Below are 21886 nucleotides of genomic sequence, written 5' to 3' on the forward strand. Positions count from 1 at the left end.
AAATTGAGTCACAGTAAGAAACTACATTTAATACAGTTCCTTTTAAAACATAAAAGATCTTTGTAACCTAGGGGTTACACAAAAAATCCACAATTGTTTACTGTGTTTAAAGTGAATAAGAGAAAAACATTCAAGAAATTAAGTTTACACAAGTAACTTATACTGTGAAAGATTTCACATTTTTCAAATTTAAATATTTAAATTACAGATAAATATATTATATGCCACATATTTGGTAACTGATTTTAATAATATTTTCTCAAAAAATAGAATTGATTTAAAATTGTTTCTCTTCACCCAGTGATTTTAAAAATTCACAGAAAATAGACTCAGTGATTCATTTCAATTCTGGTCCCTGTTCATTTTACCAAGATGCTCCAGGGACAAAAAACAAAATATTGCATCCCTTCCTGTTAGTCCACTTACATTTGTATTTTTTGGCTTGTCTTTTTTGCTTTAGAAACCTACTGCTGTGACGGGTCATGGATTATATATTACACATATCACCTCCTCATCACAATTTTTTTTAGTGACCGGACATCTTCTGCATTCCCTGAGCCTCTGAGTGACTGACACATCTCCAAAAGTGTGTGTGTCCACGCAGGGAAGGAGGCTTTCGATTGTGAAGAAACACTCCGCTACATTTGTCGTCGCCGAGCCTTGGGGCTCCTGGTGTGAGTGTGTGATAGCATGTCTGTGATTGGTCCTGCCGTTTCCGGATTGGAAGAGGAGGTGTGAGCTGAATGTGTTGACCTGGTTATCGCGCTACGTGGCGCCTGGGAGCGGACACGACATGGCGGGGATTTTTTCGGAGTACGAGCTGCCAATAGAGCTGTTATTGTGGGAATTGAGTGGGGACGGTGGAATCGCTCCGCACTGATTGGTTGTTGGTGTAAACACACATCACTCAGTCCAAATGTGTGTTTGGACTGAGTGTCCTGCATCGTTACATTAGATGATAGTGAGCAGCTTTTTTGTGTGTGTGTGTGTGTGTGTGTCTGACAGCATGTAACACCCCCCAGCCCTGAAACGGAATTGAATTAACCCAAATAATGTAGTTCTGTACAGTACTTGAAAGGGAATAACTGAGAGGGGGCACTGTCTTCAATGCAATACCGCGACAGTAAGCCACACAGAAATACAAATGTTTGTGTTTGTTTTGGCATCAGACATGATTACGTGGGCCGACATGACCCTCCACCAAAGCTCTCAGAGAGGGAGGTGATTCTGGCGGTCAGCCTCGATCTGACTGAGGCGGCAGCAGAACCCATTAATGAGATTGTGGCGTTTAGGGGTGATGTTTTCAGAGCCGTCTTTTCTTTCTCAAGGAGGGATTGGTTTAATTCTCTCTTCCAGCTCTGCGACCTGTCATCCGAGGATTTCACATGTTCACACCCATGACAAATCAGAAACACACACACACACACACGCACGATCTTTTGTGAAGTTGACCCAAGTACCCCGAAATAATTACGCCATGTTATTAGCACCAGGGCAAAGGATGGTAAAATTTTGGGGAAGCTGGCAGAACACTAGGCACGATAAAGGTATGATTTTTTTTTAGTATCCATGTCGATGGAAATCTAAAACCTGCCTGATGTCCAGATTGGGAGATGCTAATTTTGGTGCAACAAAACTCATACTTTGATATCCAGAGCTTGTTAAAGGGAATTTAATACTGAATCTTCAATAGAATGATGATCAAAAACTGCATTGATGTATTTATTTCAGTTTGACTACAGTAAAATATTGTATAGTAATAGCCATGGAACCCATCCCATCATTGCAACTGTTCTGCTCATATCTTCAATCTGTTCTATGTAAGTACAACATTCACTTAGTTCAAAAGATGTTATAAAAAGCCTCTTTCACTTAAAAAACGCTCTGTAAATTACAATAAATAGCTTCCAGAAACCATATTCCGCATTTTTTTTCCCTCCTTTTTTATAGACATTGAGAACTGAAATTGCCGCTTCAGATTTTGCTGAAAAATCCCTCCTCCTTCACAAATTTCACCCGTTGGAAACATTTCTGAGGAGCCCTTGATTTATAAATGAGCCTTGTGTAGCTGGCACTTCCCGAAACCTTCTACAGTTTAAGAACCTTTTGATTCACTCCAAACGGTGCGCATTACAGTCTCCCAATCCCCCCATCGTGACTCGTTACATCTGGAAAAAAAATTCAGTTTTCCTCTTCCTCTGCTGACACGTTGGACCTCAGAGCGGAAGCGTCGGACACGTCCGGCGTGCACATCAAATAAAGCCCATACTTAACAAAGCTGGAGGTTCATACCCTCTGATTGCGGCGCCTTTGCTTCATAAAGTCGACATTTATTAAACCTCAAGGCTAGACTGCAGCGAAAAAAATAATATTGATATATTGAGGTCACAGCGGAGGCAGAAGGAGACTGTCGGAAATGGGGAGGCAGAGCCGAGGTGTTAGGCTACAGTTTGGCCAAATGTCTTACTGAGAACAGCCTGCGTCTCTTTACAGTTCCACTTCTAGCACTTTTAGTTACCTTTTCCAAGGAAACTTCTCCCCTGTTACTTTAATTTTCGACTTAGGTGGTCGAACACATCTCAGACACCGTCCAGCTTCTTTACCTAATGGCTCTCAGGATGCATGTTTGAAATCTATGTGTGTGTGTGTGTGTGTGTGTGTGTGTGTGTGTGTGTTAGTAGGCAGCGAGAGCGCCCTTCTGTTACTGTCCCTTCATTTCACGCCCCAGCAGCTCCGTGTGAATCCTTCTCCTCCGGCTCATTATCAGCTCCGCTCAATGAACGCGCGTCCCACCCCAATGCGGGGTAAAACCCAATCATTATTCAAGAACAGGGGTCAATGCAGACATTGTGACAATTTGGTTTAAATGTGTTTGCTTCAACCCTCCAGAAATAAGTCAGCAAGATTGCGAACTGCGTCCAATGCAATGTGCTGAAGTGGTGAATCTTCTTTTGACCGTTATTGATGAAAAAATGGCGCAGGATCTCGCGGCATTATCGAATCCTCCCTCTAAACCTTCGCCCTTTTCTCCCTTTGCAGGATCCAGCGCCGAGTTCGGACACCTGCCCGATAACATCACAGTTCTGGAAGGAGAAAGCGTCACTTTGAGGTAACACTTGACCCGGCACCTGTAAGCACTAATTACATGAATAACATGTTTGTCCTCACACACAGACAGACACACACACACACACACACACTTACGCATGCAGACCCATCTTTTGGGCCGACCAGCCAGTTCTTTGTCAGGTGGGTTGAATGAGACGCCAGACGTCGTGCCATATTTCACCATCCCCTCTGCGCCCTTAGCAACCTAACAATGATAGCATTCTGATGTGGCTGGAGATGTCCAGTCTGTCTGCCAGCACAACTTTTTTCTTTTTTCTTCTTTTTTTTTTTTTTTTACTTCTGACATTAAACACAGGGCGCCTTCTGTTCAGCAGGGAAATATTTTTAAAAATGTCACAATACTCCGACGGAGAGGATTTTTTTTTTTTTTTTGTCTTTCATGTGGATGTGATTTCAACATTGTAAAAAAGTATAAGATATACAGCTCTCCAAGTCATGATTTGTCACCTTTGTTTTTTTTTTACTTTAGAAGACAGAATAGTTTTGTCGATATCCGCTAGAAAAACTTCACTTTGGAAGTTGGAAATGAAAAAAAAACAGACTTGTAATGTGTTAGAGATGTCAGTTAATACCGCATTCGCATTTCATTCGTTTTACTGTCCAAGTCTAAGCCTCATGTTTCTAAACTGCAAGCATTATAACCCCCGAAAAACCAAAGCTCCCCGGCATGTGGAGCGCAAGAAATCTGCCACATAAGAGCTTATCATTCAACTGCAGTTTAGAAAGAGATGTTCACCTCTCCCCTTTCTCACTCCCACCTCGCTCCTCTTCACAGATGATACCATGATGCTTTTTGCAGCTTAGTTCTCCTTGGAGTGTTTTAATTATTTCTCCTAGATCTGACAAACACAGCAAGAAGAGACTTTATGGGAGCGTCAGACACTGAACTGGAAGGAAGTGGAGTAGATTTGTAGCTACGGGAAGAAAAGCAGCAGATTGAAGAGCTGTAATCACCAAAAGTCCTCTTTTTACTGTTTTTAAAATCCTGGGAGAACATCATCAAATCCCTTTCAACAGTCATTCCCGAGAACTTCATCCAGGGTTTAGGTGAAAAAATCATGGCAATTACCTGGTAAAAATGGAAGATTGTTAGTAAATACATTTCACATTCCTAGCACAGGTGTGACTGACAGCTCAGATAGGCTCTCGCTCCCCTGCAACCTTGAGCAAAGGTTAAATGGTATAGATAATGAATGGATGAATGAATGAATGAATGAATGAATGAATGAACCCCTGCTTGTAGTTAAAAAAACAAATTGCAACATAAGGGTACTACCAAAAGAGAGCATGTAGGTTTAAAAAGTCAAATTGCTAATGTTGTTTTTTGTACAAAGTCACTTTATCTAAGAGTCCTAGGGAGATATACATATTTACCTGAAACTATTAATATTGCATTCATTTTTTTCCCATACTGCAATGGACCATTTTGAGAACAGCTGCATCACTTCACACTCATTCCAATTTATTTTAAATTGCAGCAGTGCCTTTTAAAGCTTTGTGATCAGATTAAAGAGATATTAGTCTGCACTGGGCAACCAGTGGTTAACAAAGAAAATACTAATGAGCTTTATAAATAAACCCCATTTTAATGTAAAATCACTTATGCCCAAGTGGCAAAGACACTTTTGATATGCTTGAGACAATACTGTTTGATCCGGCCCATTAAGATGGGGGCGCCTTGGATGCTATTATAATGCTCATTTCCTCTGGGCGTGCAGTCTCGAAACAACACCAACACCGCGGAAGTGATTAATTTCAAAAATAGATTAATAGAGCATTTGTACACAGATGACTTTTGTTTGTTTGTTTGTTTGTTTGTTTAGTTCTTTTTGGTTTTATGCCGAATTTGTTCCAGTAATCTCTCTCCTTTCCCCTTAACAGCCCCAACTTCCATTTAGGGGTTATTACCATTTGTTCTGCCAGTCAGGCTGATGTAGAAATCTTCCAAGCTTACAACCTGCCGTTGTTGAGGCTTTTGTGGTTTCATGCATCACTTTTCATCCTGGTCATATCAATCACACGTGTCCTCAGGTGAAGCCAGGGTAAGTACGTCTGGTATTCCAGTCAAGAACCGAGGACTCACATTGCGGCTGTGCGACCGGGCAATGATTTATTTGCTTTTTATTTTGCCAGTATCTGAAGGTTTTAAAGTTCATTGTATTGATTTAGTGTAATTCTCTGAATCTCATGATGTGAGGTAATTCCAGGAGTCGGCTGATGGTGTAAACGCCAAAGGGCCATTGTGTTGAGGAAGGACAATGGACTGGCACATGATTAGCAGCCGAATGAATGACCACTTGGATCAACCTTGTCACGAGGTCAATAACTCTTGCCTATTGAGACGCTCTGAATGTCCAGAAGGGAATCACCATGCTGGGCCTTCTCTCCATCATGCTCAGACGCTGGATCCATCACAGAGTGTTTTGTTTGTTCCAAACCCGAGCAGCGCTCTCTCCTATGTTCTATCAGAATTCGATTTGTTGTTATCTTGCAGGCATAATTAACACAATAACATCGAGCTTTCTGATGTCCTTAACTTGATTAGTGTTAATAACCGCCAATAAAAGGGAAAAGGTATAGGATTTATATCAAGCTCTTTTGAAGAAAATTTGTGGCAAGGGAGCTGTGAGAGTAGATTATGAGACTGCATGAAAAGGGTTTCTCATTATCTAGTTACTAAAACTAATAGACGAAATCCCCATGTTTACTTTGGTAATTGTGCCTGATCTCCATTTACTTGTGTGACACTGAGGTTGAAGCTTTGTTAGCACAAGCATAATGGATCTGGTGAGTTAGGATTGTTGGGGTTTTGTGACTGACGAGGCACCTCGGTAAGTAAAGACTACTGGTATGAGGTCCGGAACAATAGCTCCTACTCAAAATGAGCATGTGCTTCAAAGCAGGCAGCCCATTACAGTTAAATATTTTGTCACTGAAAGGCCTTGAGGTATCGCTGGAAGATTCTGGCAACCAGATCAATGCAGTTTGGGCCTTTAACTTCTCCTCTGATGTTCTTCTCCCAATCCTGATCCGGGGCAACCTTTCTAAACCCCCTTGTTAAGCCAGCGGACTCCACTTTGCTGCAGATCGACGATCGTGGCACCAGGACGTCCTCTGGCAGAGATAGGTCATTCTTCCCACTGTCTGTATCCCACTGGTGTTAGGCAATGATTTTGCCTCACGTGGTGAAGGAACAAAGGATGTCTTGGGGATCGTCCAGCTTTTCCAGGGTCCCATAAAGGTTCCTTATTTTATATTTTTGGGGTGTTCGGCAAAGCTGCATTTGTAACCAAGATTGTCTTGTTCACAAGGCCAGGGAAGACCAAGAGACAGCTCCTGCTGATCTGGCATGGATTAACCGAGATAGAGCTCACTAAAATTTGAGATTTGGGCCACTACGGCAGATGGCTGATAAATTCTTAAATGTTGCCGGTCCGTTTATAAAGCTCGGAACCCCTGGGAGTGTTTCAACTGGCTTCTTAGTAGAAAGGCGAAGCTCTCACTTGAATTGGTAATAAGCTCAGCCAATCGCCGAACTTGTTCAGAACAGTGGGGGTCAGTCAGTGGGTGCCGTTTCAAATAGTTATCAAAATAGAGGTGTTACTTACCAGCAACTTCATCCTTTACAGATATATTTACCAGCCATTTAAAATCGGTTTTCTTTTTTTCTTAGGTTTCAGCTGCTAAATAGTTTTCATTTAAAAAATACATAATTATAAGTAAATAGGTGGTGGACCTCTGATTATAATTTTGCCAAAATCAGGAAAATAAAATTGACTGGAAAAAAAATGCAAAAGACAAAAATGTACAAAAAATAATCCATTAAATTAAATTAATTGAATGACCCAAAAAGCTATATCCTAACTTCTTCCTCACTTTTTGGCTTTTCCCTTCAGGGGTCGCCACAGCAAATCAATCTTCTCCATCTATCCGTATTCTCTGTATCCTCCTCTCTCACACCAACTACCTTCATATCCTCTCTCACTACGTCCATATAAATCTCCTCTTTGGTAAAAAGCTATATCCTAGCAATAAAATAAAATTGGAAATAATGGACAGCTCTCCTCAGCATATGGTTGAAATCTGAACAGAATGTCCCTTCCTGTTTCCCTGACAGATGTCAGATCAATGAGGAGGTGACCCACAAGGCCTGGCTGAACCGCTCTAACATCCTGTTCACGGGGACGGACAAATGGTCACTGGACCGGCGTGTGACCGTGGTCAACATGAACAACACGGACTTTTCCATCCACATCGACAAGGTCCAGGTGTCCGATGAGGGGATCTACACGTGCACCTTTCAGGCTAACAACAAGCCCCGCCTGTACCACGTCTACCTCATTGTCCAAGGTCAGCAGATGGTCCAAAACTCAGTACAAAGCAACTGGAAGGGATTTTAAAAGTTCAAATTTGCGTCAAATACCGAATTGATTTGGCACGGTTTCACTTTTTTCAATGTAATTCTAATTCCTTTTTCTTAAGAAATTAGACATGTTTAAATTGAGTCATTTGCTGTAAAGGTTAGGTCGAGTTCAACACATTATTGAAACAAGTTTTTTTTTATTATTATTCTTTATCAATCCCTTGCGGGAAACTCCTTCTCTTCATTTAACCCATCATGGATTCACCATGAGCAACCTATCAGCGCCAGCGGAGCAGTTCGGGGTTCAGTATCTTGCTCATCAACACTTCAATAGCCTAGGAGAAGTCAAGAATCAAACCAGAAAAGATCAGTTCTAAGGACGATCTCTCTACCTCCTGCGTCACTCCGCTCCGAAACACAAATTACTTCGAACCCGATTGTTATTGTTCAAAGTGAGTCGGACTCAGTTGTTGGATGCAGCATTAAAAAGTCGAGGTTGGTTTGGAGATGAAGCTCAATTGACTGAAATCCGAGGGGAATGAATGACATGAGCCTTTTTTTTTTTTGCACCGCTATTTTAGGATGGGAATATTTCACAGTCTTAACACCAGCGCTAGAAAAAGGGCACCATGGTGGAGTAGTTGAATCCACTTGTGTGCTCCAGCTATGTTAATTTATAAGAAGATAAAAAATAATAAATAAATGATGTATTGTCTTCCACATAATGTCTGCAGTCTTTGGATGGTGTTAGATGAGCTCATAGCCAAAAGTGCATGTGTATTCAGGGGCCACCAACAAGATACATTGTGTGGTGCATGATTTTCCTCCTCCTTTGATGGTGTTTTAATCACTAAGCCCTCATATTTATCTCGAGGGCCCTTTTTAAATTAGGTCAAAACAAATCCACCTCAAGAAACTTTAGCATTCACCTGATGTAGAGAGTAACATTGTCTCCAGCCAACTGGAAAGATGTTAACGTTCGAGGTGGCGATATGGCAAATATATTATGAGAATTCCGCCCCAGCAAGCTGCTGTTTTTACTTCTGTTGGAGGAGTCAATGTCTTAATTGCGGGCCTCCAGACCCCTTCGAGCCTTTGAAAACTTTCGCCAGGATTCACTGTGAGAGAATGAAAGCATTAGCTCACAGGTGGCGGAGTCAATTAAAAGAGTTTTTCGAATCAAGCCGCGGCCAAACAAACATCCCTATCTACAGGGTCCAAAGATTGGCACAGATGAGCGTATATACCTCATTCCGAGTCACCGGCAATTTCAGCCTAAGCTTGATATAACACAAAATAATTACACCCTGAAGTCAGTGCATCAATAGTTGCTTCACCACCACTCCAATCTGTCCTTTATCGCTGCAAGTATTCAACGTCTGCACGATATGGAAAAATAGGATCCTTAGTAGATATCCCACAAAAACGCAATCTCAGGGCCAAGCTCATTAAAAACAATGATAATGGGCAATCTAAATTCAAGGGCCATCTTGTTATCAATTTAACTACACGCTCGGTGCTCCAACACATCGTGAGTTTGGGGCATAACAATATTCATGGGTGGACACTCTCTAAAAAAGTGTCTCCGACAACCACTTCTGCAATGTCATTCTTTTCTTAAAGGTCAAATTATATGAGAGTCTGAAGAAAGAGATTGTGACATGCACTTGAAGTGGTTTGAAATTTCCCTGCGTCTTACTTGACGGTCAGGCGTGCTGTTGTACAGTTCAGTAAGCACTTGGGCACAGACCATTAATCACCTGATTGCCTGTCTTTGTATGGTGTAAAGGATTTGCATCATACTTAAGGCTTCGTAATGAGCCATTTTATCACTAATTTGATTTGAAAAGGGATTCAAAAGAAGAAAATGAATTTGTTCATATTGTTCAATCATTTGTGATTGTTTCGTGTTTGTTTTTCGCAGTGCCAGCTAGAATCGTCAACATATCTGCGGACGTGTCAGTGAACGAGGGGGAGAACGTAAACCTCTATTGTCTGGCAGTGGGCCGGCCGGAGCCCACCGTCACCTGGAAAGACCAGAAATGTAAGCTGCCTCTTCTTGTTTGCTTGTCTTTGGATCCAGAGATCTCTTGTTCACAGCTTCACCTTTATCTCTTCGTCTTTTCACCGTCAATCCCCGTTCCATTCTTCCTCTGATAGTCTGCCGCTTTCTTCCCCCCCCCCACACCAGCCTAAAGGCTTATTAGAATTCAACTCATGTCACATCTTTATCCCCCTTTCCTGTGTCATCATCCTTAAAGCCAGCTGCTTAGTTTGTCCCCATCTTAAATTCATACTCCCATATTTTTCCCAATGTCCCAATGTTTTGTCCCAAATAACCGCCCATTATGCGTAATTATCCCCACTGCGCCACCCGTAATGATCAGCATCTGTCTTCATCCACCCTGTCAACCAGCATCACAGTGCCAACTGATGCTAACAGCCGCGTTTGGCTTTAAATCTGCTATTTTTAGCTTCCCAGCGGCGGGCTGAATCTGAATTAGTTCAGGGTGGTCAGGATGCACTGCATGATAAATGAAGTCAAATCGATTAGATTTGATCAGAAGCACATTCGTCCCATGTTCCGATCTGTCACGGCTAATGTCCAAAGTCTGACAAATAACCCCTTCACAGCCTCCTACCAGAAAGGTACAATATGTTGGTACTGCTGAGCGTCAAGTTACAACTTCAGCACACTTCTAGTTTCCACCACCCAGGTATCAAATAAAATACCAGTATATGTGTTAAACATTCATTTTATAACAATATTGATATGCACCAACTATTACGGTGGTTACATTGCCAAAATGTACTTTTTTCCCTGTAGACTGGATTCCATCTAAATGAAACACTTTCATCCACTGCCATAATATGCAGTTTCTTAATGGGCATAAGGATTAGGTGGCTCTCAGTCTGCTACCATTAATTCTTGATGAAGAAGAGCATGTTTGCTGATAACATTTAAATCTAAAGTGCATTTTGTTGACCTTGTTTACCCGTTCAATATAACGTTTCTGTATACTAGCTGGAATAATCCAATGAGGGATCCAAGCTTTTCCTCACTGGCATATATCTTACATTTGTCTGCTGCCATTATTCAACTTATAATGTTTGTTTTTTGTCATGTTATTATCATTTATTCAAATTTAGCATTTCAGATACGTTTCTTTGACCATGACAATCTTTATAAAATGACCTCTTTGACTGCCAATACTTGACTTCTTTGATCCGGTAAAATGTAGGATTCTAAAAAAAAAGTTATTTTGTCCCTGTTCAGGTTGGCAGGAACAGTGGGGAGTAACAGTGCTTTTTTGTTGTTTTTTTTTATTTTTTGTGCCTTGGCTGAAACAGAGCTGCACAGCAGCAGCACAGATCAAATGCACGATCACAACACGCAATAAGTCAGTGTGAACAAATGTAAGCTACTGTCCTGCTGCACTTGCAGACAGATTTAGTCTTGCTTAAGTCTGGAGACCAGTTCCACCTCCTCCCTCCCCCTGCCTGTACCAGCATGCCTCTCATGAAATGTCCTTCCCCTGCAAAGTTTATTTGTGAACCCACAAAGCTCAGTAACTTGGCCCGGAAAATCTGGGTCATGATCACACAACCGAAGACAGTCAAGAAAATAGAGAGAGGATGAAAGGGATCCAGAGAGCATCCGGCATGTGCACCTGCGGTCCTGGACGAACACACACACACACACACACACACACACACAGACAACTTTGCACCGCAAACTTGGCCATCTTACTAGCCGACAGCGTTTCTCCTCTGTCAGCAGTAATCCTCCCCTCTCCAAACTCCAAACATCCTCACCATCTCACCCAGCTCTCCTGCTCCCAATAACCTTTCAGCTTGCAGAAAAAGAGGTAGGGGCCGAATTGCTATTCCACAGGAGTCGCTGCAACCAAGCCATCAGTTGCGGGAGACCAGGGGCGGTGGCGAAAAAAAGGGGGGCAAGAAGAGCCAAAAGAAACAGCAAGAAGCTGCCAGCCATCTGTCCCCATTACTCAGTGACTGCACTGAGAAACTGCAGAGACAATGTGTGTGTGTGTGTGTGTGTGTGTGTGTACGTGTACGTGTACGCGTGTCCCTGCTCAGATGCTGCTCATGCTGCTCTGCATTGATGTTTACAGGTTCTGAACCCACAGCGATGTCAGCCGTACAGCGTACATTTGATATATGATCGGTTTGATCTCATGACGGGCATTATTTGTACGTTTTTGAGTTACGGGTTAAATGAGGTGTCTCTAATCCCACGCAGAGGTCACCAAGATCCAAGCAGTTATGGAGTGAAATATTTTTTAAAGTTACTGCACGCATATATCAACCATCATGAATTGCAATTATGCAGTATATCAGTGCTCATTAGCCAATGCGCCTTTAGAGGTTGCAATCACATTTTCAACCTAAAGCGAATGCCTGGTGAGTTCAAAAAGATTTTTTGATCCTAAAAAAAAATTAGAGACCAAATCAGTATTCATATTCTGCGACAAGAAATCATCTTTCTTTTCCATATCAATTTTGAAATTCTTTTTAACGTGTAAAATAAGGAGTATTTTTTTTAGTCTGAACAGGCATGAATCATTAGTCGGCCCCGGGGATGTTGGCTTAGAGCAATCTGGTGTCTCTGTGATCACATTTTTGAAAATGATATTTTTTTTGACTCACAGGCTGTTTATCTTATGAAAAAGAATTATGAAAAAGAATTTCAAGATTACCGTGAGTGTTTACAAAGCAGCACGGATGAAGACCACGGGACATCTGATGTGTAAATTTGTCAGTGGAATATTCCACTGACAACTAGTGTAAATGTCACACAGTAAACATCTTTCTCTGAGTTCATTAATGAATATTCATAATTATTAATGCAGGGGCCACAGAAACTAAAACAGACAATCTCTGTTCAAGAGAATTCACAGTATCGCTGGATAAAATGTCACAATTTTGATTTCCTATCATAATACCATGTTGTGAACTAGTAATTTTACATGATCAGAGTCATATTATATTCTCTGACATGAAATCAAGCCTTAATATGACATTGATAATTTCATGAGCAAAATGTCAGGCAGTTTCCAAAATAACGGAATCCTTATTCCAGATTCTGATCGCACTGCTGTCTGATTTAACAAACATTTGTCTATTTTGAAGGCAAAAAACTTCCACAAGAACCTCCTTATAGAAGACGGTGAATGGAAATCTTTTTTGTTTAATCCGAGAGACATTCAGTACTTCATTGGAATGAACGGCTATTGAATCATATTTTGAATGGTACCAATATGATTTTCATTATTGGCCATAAATACAGTCGAAAAAGTGTGTTTTTATCTACTAGATAGACTGTGGCGAATGTCTTCACTGAATTGGTGGCATTATGAATATCTGTCTGATTATTGATGGCCGGAGTGAAATGTAGGCGAGGGACTATGGTTATTATGGTGATAATATCTTTTGCTCAAAATGGCTCATTGGAGACGTATTGTTGAGACCAAAAGCCCCAGGGTAGGGGTCTTCCAAGGCTGAGGCTCCAACTGAGAATGATTAAGAGGAGCAATGATAACCTTTATTACGGGTCAGGGTATCATCTGACCCAGGACAGGGATACCAGGACTGGGAGGAGAGTTTACCCAGTAGCTGAGCGCAGGGGGAGCACAGCACAGCCTAGGAAAGGATGTGAATCCTCCGAATGGATTTACAACCCGCCTGGAGCATTACAATCAGGTGGAATGCATCTGGGGCAGCAGGCGGGGAGGAGACGGCTTCTGTCGGGCCCTCCGAGTTGTTTACATGTAGACTTTAACTGTCTTTCAGAGAAGGAACCTCTGGTCTCTCAAGCTTTAAGGAGTCATATCGGGTTAGTCGTACTTTCCTCCGCACAAAGTATCCGTTGGGAAATCAAACTCCTCAAGAGGGCTTGGACTCTTTATCTTTTTTTCTGGAGTTGCCCTGGTAAAAGATGTTGGGCCAATGTGGGGATACTCACAGGTCCACGCCCGAGGGCGGGAAATGGAAATTTCCCCACTTCAGGAGAGGGTCTCCTCCTCATAATAATGTAGAGAGGTGGGTCTGGCAGAAACTCTGTGGCTCTGCTTGGAGACTTAAATGCCCACATAGGAGATGAAATTATGGCTCTCCTCCAACTGTCTCAAACTTAACAGTAGTAAAACTGAAGTTCTTATCATCAACAAAGCCTCCGCCATCCTTATAGTTTCTCCATCAACACTGACATCACATCCATCCCTCTCTCTCTTAGGAGACTGGATGTCATTCTAAATAGCTTATTGCCTGTCCAGTGGTGTATTAATATCACCCAGGCAGCCTATTTCTACCTCAGCAATATCAATAGACTCCGCCTCTTCCTCATTCCGCATTCCCGTCCATAGCCCTGTCGCCCCCAGGATAGATTACTGCAACTCCCCCCAAAAAAGTCCCTCTGCAAACTCCAAGCCATCCAGAATTCTGCAGCTCAGATCTAAACTCAGACCCCTCAGAGAACATGCCACCCTGGTGCCTCAGTAGTTCAACTGGTTCCCCATTGGATCAAGGATTAACTTCAGAGCATCGCTCATCACCTGTAAGTGCATCGACAACCCGGCTCCTATCGGACCCGCTTCATGTTGTCACACCTTTCCACTCCCTCAGTTCTTCATCTGTGACTCAAATCGTTGTTCCCCCTGCCCACCCTGCCCACCTTGCCGCCAGCACCCAGCTTTCTGTCGCTCTGCTTCCTGGCTCCCAGTTTAAGTCAACAATACTCAAAGGCGATCTGTGCTTACTCTCTGTAATCTCCATTTCAACTGCTGTTATCTCTTTTTAATCTGTACCTTTTTCACCTTTTTATTAGGTGATGGTGAGTTTCTTATGACCGTTTATTACTATCTATCATGATTATTATTGACATTATTAACTTTCATTCATTCATAATCTATAAATGTTAATCCTGTACACCAGGTCGCGGGTGGGCTGTAGCCCATCCCAGCTCTCATTTGGCGAGAGATGGGGCACATCCCCAGCCAATCACAGAGCCACATGTAAAGACATATAACAATTTATTCAATTACATAGACAACAGGGCAATTTAGGCAATTTAGGCTTTCCAATGAACCTACTGCATGTTCAGGACTATATTATTATTATAGGAACAATGCAGAAACTTGGAGCAGGCAATTGGATCCCAAACCAATGTAGTGTTTAGTTGCCAGATTTAAGTGTAAAAAATGCAATTGTCATAACCAACAGATGGTCGCTCATGAATATAAATGATATCAGAACACCTTTAACCTCTGGTTAAAGATCTGCGATCTACTGTGATCCCAGTCCAGTCAACAGATCTGCAGCTGCTTCAGACACTCACCACCTGAGCCAGATCAGATGAGGGAATCCAAATATCTAGTGAGAGTGAACATTTGGAAGAGAATTAGATCTCCAAGGTCCCCGACTTCCACCTCCAGAGCAATTTCTCCTGCATTCATGGAAAAGTCTGGGACGTGTAATCCAAATGGGACATGCTCAGGCCCCTGCAGGAACCCCCTGCTGTCAAACCCAGAACACACAGAACGAATTATAAAAAACCTTACCTGTCCCGGGAACACCCTCGGACCTCCCGGGAAGAGGTAGAGTGCTTGCCAGGGGTGAAGACAGCCAGATTTAACTAATCAACCCGCTGCCTCGGCAACCAAGGTAGTCCGCGATAAGCGGAGTGAATGAGGGGATGTAGCAAAGCACAGCAGAACATGAAATGACTGAAAAATGCAGCTGACTCAGAAATTCTAACCTCTTGCCACCCAAAGGTTTAACATGACGGCATTTGACTTGTCTCTCCCAGACTCTGGTCTTCTAATCCATTTTGTCGACGCAAATTAGTTTTACATCAAGCTCGTTTTTGTCAGTTTATATGAGGGAAAAAGCCCCCCTGAAAAACTGTCTCGTTTTACATTTTTGACTCGTCTGGGACTTTGATGAAGCCCGGCGCTTCCTTTTTCCGTCCATTCTCAGATTGAACTGTCTGGAAGTGTCAGTCGCGGCAGCCGAGTGCAGACCTGCCAGACTGCACGCATTTTGCATAACGGAATTGCATTTTGACCACACAGCAATCACACTAAGAGGCTGAAGTGTGTATCCTGCCAAAAAAACAAAATAAGAGTTGGACCAATCATAACAAGGGGAAACGAAGACTTTTTGTCCCTCTCGCTCCTCCTCCTCCTCCTCACACTGTCTGGGGAAAATGTCAAGAGGTGAAGTTGTCTGATTAATTAATGCAGACATTTCTTACCTCGAATTTTTTTTTTTTCAAATAACCTTCCGTAATGTCATTTGTAACCTTGATTTCTTGTTTAGGCATTTAATTTGGCTAACTCTAACCTCTTGAGACCTAAGGTTTTGTTTGTCACGCATTTTTAATTTCTTGGAGGCATTTTGAATCAGCTGGACCAAGGAAGTGTTAAAAAAATATTTTTGAATATGAATTTAGCTTGAGCTCAAAAACCTGTCCTCATATGGAGATATTATAACTGTATAATAGTTACATAGTCTTGGATAGTTTGAGCAATGGCCTTTCTTTTGCCCGAATATAATGTCACAGGAGATCAGGTGGACTTATCAGCATTTGATGAGATGCAAAAACCTGTTTTTGATTTAATAAAATGTATAACAGCGTCTGCATCCTAAGATGTATTCATCTGAGTGAAACATGGTGGGAGGAAGTCTGGACACCTCACGGTCGGATAATGGTGAAACGTAGAAAATATCAGGAGCGATGACCGACAAGCTTCTGCCCGTCAGACTTGTCGTATCATGAATTTCGGGCATTTTGGAATAATGACTTGAACAATAGACACCAAGGTGCTTCAGGTAATGATCTTCCCCTGGGGCTGCTTTCCCAGGCAGTTTATTTAAATAGATACATTTTTTTTCATTAGGTTTCATGTATGACTATGTGAGCCAATTAAATCATTCAGGTATTAAATGGAAACCTGAAATGGAAAAACCCCTGTTTAAATCACATAAAAGGTTTCCATTGAAACATACATGGTTATGTAGGCACATGACAACCAAATACACAGTGCTCTTTGGAGATGACTTTACAGACTAATAAATTATATTTATTCAGAGAAGACGGAGACTACGTTGCTCTGACGACCACCCAGAAGTGAAGCATGGAGCGAGTCATATGCGTCAAAAAAACTCCCAGGTGCCAAAGCAGAAAACCGGTGCCATACCAGTAGCAAGTTGTGATCCATCTTAATTATATGGATAATAAATTATTTTAATTGATGATGGTTAAGTGAACTCCTGAACAAGGTTCTTGCATCGGATCCAACTCGTTTAATTTTGCGCCCCGATCCAATACTTCTGCAGTGCAAAAGCCTTCTACAGCCCTGAGGTCTCATACATTACATTTTGTCCCGATCTCATATTTTGTGGAGTTTGCACCCACTGCGACAAAAGGGAATAACAGCAATCTTTGTAAAAACAATGTTGCATCACTGCAGCAGATCCTGACTAAAGTGGGTAAAATACAGAAACGGTAACCATAGTAACATGCTTTTACCCAAAGAAGAAGAATACGATTTGAAACCTCCTTTTCCCGTCAGCGTCTGGCAATTTCAGACAATGCAAATGGATTAATAACACAGACCTAAAAATTACAGGCTACTGTTAGCTTCTTTTAAAGATTCAAATCAACTTTATTGTCCCACACAGAGATATTTATTTGGTCCATTGCACCAAACATTAAACCAACCGACAATCCACAGTTAAACTGTATTTAATAAAGCCTCATAATTACAGCCAGACATTTAGTCAAATAAAACAATCATAATAGCAACAGTGAAGGGGAAACCAGAGATGGCTGTTGGCGGGAAAAAAAAATGTCAATAAGCGCATGAAAGTGAATGGAGCGAACGTCTCTACGAGGGAAGAGAAACCACTTATTTAATGCAAACAAACATATTGATTTCTCAGATTGTACTGAACTCAGCCGCCAGGCTTTGGACAATATCTAAGAAAAGTGACCACATAACACCTGATCTAACCTCTTTCCACTCGACTTAAATGTGATTTAGAATTGATCGTACACTTTCGCTGTTGACTCTTAGAGCGCTGCATGTTTTATATCCAGCATGCTGGTCGATGGGAGCTACTGCAAGGCGAGGATGCTCGGGCTCCTTTTTTTTTTTTTTTTTTATTTATCTCTTCGCTCAATCTTTGTACTTTAAAGAAAACTTTGTAGCTTTAAAGAAAAGAAAACGGATCAGCAGAATCCTAAACCTAAATCTTCTCTTATATTATACTTAAGCCATTAAATTTTGCAGAGTCACAACGACCGAAAGACAGGGGGATCAGCCATTTAATAACGGTACTTGACGAGGGATCACGGACTACACGATTTGTCCAATCAAGCGAAGCCAACTGAATGCATCAAACTGTCGCGGGTTTGACCACGTCTAGGAGATCGACAAATATGTCCGGTCGTGGCGTGTGCTTAAACTAAAGTTACTCAGGCGGTCATGCTCCCACCACAGATCTATCAATCTTTCTCCCATTACTGTAGTCCACGTTTGCTTCATCGAGCCTCTTCCTCCTTTGCTGTTCACCACTGCTGTTATAATATCCTTGCTAATTCCTGTCATTTGCGTCATCTCCTATGTACCAAACAAAGGTCGATTGAGCGGGGCGTCCCTCCAATCGTAAGATCAGTGGTTCGACTCCTCCTGTCTTAGTGCTGAAGTGTCGTTGGGTGAAACGTTGAAACCCTTAGTTGCTCTTGATGGTCCGATAATCACCTTGTATGGCTGTTGCCACAATGGATGAATGGGTGAATGTCATCCAGCGTTTAGCGTTTCGAAACCACAAGCATTACATATAAGTGAAGACCGATTACCTAATCTGTTTCATTGGCTGTTGGTACCATAGTGCACACTTCCTGATCATGTCCACAGTCAGTTTAAAAATTTCAGACATGTTTGACCGACCGGAACTGAGGTCAGATATGTTCACCCCACATATTCCCCAATCTGGGTCTTTTACCCCTCACACACCAACAGATTTCTGTGCCAATGTGCAACACTTCCCCTCATATTTCCTTTCACCGCATTTAGCGAAAATAATGGACTTCGGTCCCCTGACATTCCCAAATGGCATGTTTTTCGCACTTTCGGGCTTTCCATCCTTCTCTGGGTCCAGCCATTTTATCTGCCTTGTCATTTTTTTTTTGTCAGAAATGGAGAAGGAGAAGCAGAAATCATATGCCCTGATGTCTCGCCAGGCTCAAAGCACTGCCAGGGAGATAGAGCACATTTCACCGTAGGGCAGGACAAACCCACCGATGAGCCCCACCACCACTGCCGCCGCCGCCGCCTCATTCACTTCCCCTCCTCTCCTCTCATGTGCAATCCAACAATCTCTCGGGGTCAGGAATCAGACTCCTTCAAATGTCACGAGTGGTTGATGGAGCCGTATTTACAATTCGTCCAGGGAGTGCCAGGGGCTGGTTCCAGTCCGATGTGATCTCTCACCAAAGTCGAGAGAGGTCCACAATCCAAAAATCTCAAGGGATGCAGAGAGGGAGGAAGAAAAGGGTTACAGTGAAAGGCCTCCTTTGCACTGTCAGATTACATGAAATACAAGCGCTGAGGATGGAGGAAGCCACATCAGAAACTCAACATTGTTAACCTTGCCCTTCTTTATGCCTCTGTTCATTTCTCTCTCATATCTGCCTTTCCAGCACTCGATTACTCTCACTTGTACAAGCCTAAAATATGAAAAAAGAGGGGAAAAAAGAAACTTTTAGATTATTTTTATCAGTGCAAAGTGCCGTGAAGTCTAACAACTTAATTGTACTTGTAAAAGCATCGGGAGCTGGTCTGGGAAAGATTCTTTTCTGGCTCTCCATGTTTTTGGTGAGGAAGTAAAGTTGCTGTACAGCGTTACTGTCTCCATCTGGATATGAATTGGTGGAAAGAGCCAGCACCTCGCAGCAAGAAGTTTCCCGCTTTGATTCCTACCAGGGGGACCATTCGGTGTTGACATGTTCGCCCTGTATCTTAGGAAGTTGTTTCCAGGTCCTCTTTGTTAAGTAGCCCAGAGGTGTGAATGGTTGTTTTGTTGATAATGGGTCATGTGATTGGTCGCCCCGCCCCCGCCCTGTGGTTGATAAATGCTGAGGACAATCAATGGATTCTTCCCTTTTTTTTCCAGTTTTTATTGCTGTGAGCAAACTCCTTGTCTGCGGTAAAATTGCAAAACCCAATAATCTGCAAACTCACTGAAATGTAAAACTCAAGTAATTGTACCGGGGAGGCGCGATATCTGTGTGATAATGACCTTGTATGTGAGTGTAGCTTATCTGCATTTTACGAGTGAAATTCACTTGTCAGATTTACAGTGTATATGTTTGCGGCTGTGGCTCGTCAAGTAATTGTTTCCGTTCTCATTTCTCTCACCGATGTTAGAAAGAGGTCAGGCACTGAAGGCGCCGTGCGCCGAAGCGTTCCAGGTGTTCCGACCCCCCTTCCCTCCCCAGCCATGCTTTTTTAACATGTGCAGCGCGCAGGGTTCCCCAGGGCTCCTGAAATATGTACGTGCATCTCTGGAGAAGCCGTCATCTTGAAGGCAACAGATGCTGCACCATAGCACTAATTGTACCATCACAGAGGAGTAAAGATATGCTGTATTCACCCGATTCTGCTGCGGCGGACCAGAGCTTTCCACTTGTTGCTGATAACAACCAGGCTCTATTCCTTCTGAGAATGACCCAAATATCATTGAATCCCTCCACCCTCTGTATTTGATGGTTAAGATAAGATAAGATAAGATAAGATAAGATAAGATAAGATAACGGTGACACTGTTATGTTCTTCTATGTTTACCTTTGTCAGTCTCGCCTTGAATTAACATTTATGACGTTTGTTCAGTCACTCTCCCGCTTTCTCAAAACCCAGGCTTGAAAATGTTTTTTTTCTGGAAAAAGTTCCAACAGACCAGGAAAAAAAGTGGGCCTCACGATGACACTTTATGCACCTAAAGGGGGGGGGAATCAGAAACCCGTCCTCTTATTCACCCACTACGTTACTTTAAATCGTTCAAATTATTGTGTCTCACTTTTATTGGCCGACAAAGCTTTTCTTGAATTTGTAGCAGGTGAAAATTTTTCTAGACTGTGATTCTTTAAAAAAACGTTTATTTCTACAGTATGTGTATATAGATGAAAAATATAATTAATTGTTTCAATTATTTGCATTTTTCCATGTCTTTCAAAGTAAGTGATGTCTAAACTTGTCTGTAATTCCTCAAGCGGGGGTTGTCTGATTCTATTTTCTCCCCCCTCAATGCGCCCCCCCCCCCGCTCAGTTCGCTCCAGGCAAAGTTGGGTGCTCTGAATGCATGACAGAGATGTCACCGCTGAGCCATATTTATTAAACTAATAGAATGAGTGCATAGCATTGCACACCCGTGCTGCACGCAGCGCCTGCCTGCACCGGTAGCCATCACTGCGGTTGGAGCTCTGGATGCTCAGACTCTGCCGCAGCAGCTGCAAATAATCGTCTCCAGCTCAGTAGCCACACTAATAATCCTCCAGTATAATCTTCAATTAGAACCGCCGTGCTAATCTCTGACAGGAATAATCGTGGCATTTAGGGTCTTTTTTGTGTGTGTGTGTAGTTGCGTCGATGTTACTCATGGACACGCTCAGGAGGTATTTGTGTTTGTTCTTTTTTTTTTTTCGAGAGCAGTGAAGGGTCCACTGATTGACAGTGGTTGTATGAGCGTCAAATTAAGAGCTGGATTTCCTTGTCAGTGGTGAGATTATGTATAATGTCTTGTTCCACTGTCTGACTTCTTTAATGGAGTAAAGAGGAGAAAAAGGGCCTAATGGTTTTGGAGGCTTTGGGACAGCTGGCAGCTAAAACTTAGTGAAAGGGTAGGGAGTGGAGGATTGGGGGGAGGCTCTCTCCTTCTCTCTGGTCTATTTTTGTCCCTCCGATGATCCAATAACACCCTCAACATCAATTCTCTTACGCGAAGCAGCAATAACTTGTTGCCCGTCGCGCCGGCTGTCCTCTCCAAAGAGCCTCCAGGACCGTTTGTCACCTGCGGAAAGGCGGCAAAGCTGCGAGGCTGTCTAATTTGGTTTTGCTGGCACCCGGGAGTTTGTCAACTTCAAATAACAGACGATATTCTTCTTGTTATGTCGTGTGGTCGTCAGCCCCCCTCCCTCCGGCATGTCCACCCCTTGGGGTGGACATGCCAATTTCCTCTGGAACTCAACAAGTAATTGCATCAGATTATCTTTGTTTAGCACCAGCTATTTATGGAAAATAGCCCAGAGCCCTTCGTGCTGTAAAAGCATCGAATTTGAAGATGTTGATTTGTTATTGCAAAAGGAAAGAA

General features: G+C 42.4%; 1 protein-coding gene across 1 annotated transcript in view; it reads left to right on the top strand.

Annotated features, from left to right (window-relative positions):
• Positions 1-21886, top strand: part of iglon5 (IgLON family member 5) — a 140259-nt gene that overhangs the window by 104728 nt on the left and 13645 nt on the right. The window contains exons 2-4 of the mRNA XM_086153660.1: positions 3040-3109; positions 7247-7479; positions 9417-9536. Coding sequence (XP_086009786.1) covers positions 3040-3109; positions 7247-7479; positions 9417-9536 — 423 coding nt within the window. The remainder of the gene's footprint in view (positions 1-3039; positions 3110-7246; positions 7480-9416; positions 9537-21886) is intronic.

This window comes from Fistularia commersonii, chromosome 10 (assembly GCF_037954325.1).
Source record: "Fistularia commersonii isolate RoL2024-O1a breed Wild chromosome 10, RoL_Fcom_v1.0, whole genome shotgun sequence".
NCBI classification, from domain to species: Eukaryota; Metazoa; Chordata; class Actinopteri; order Syngnathiformes; family Fistulariidae; genus Fistularia; species Fistularia commersonii.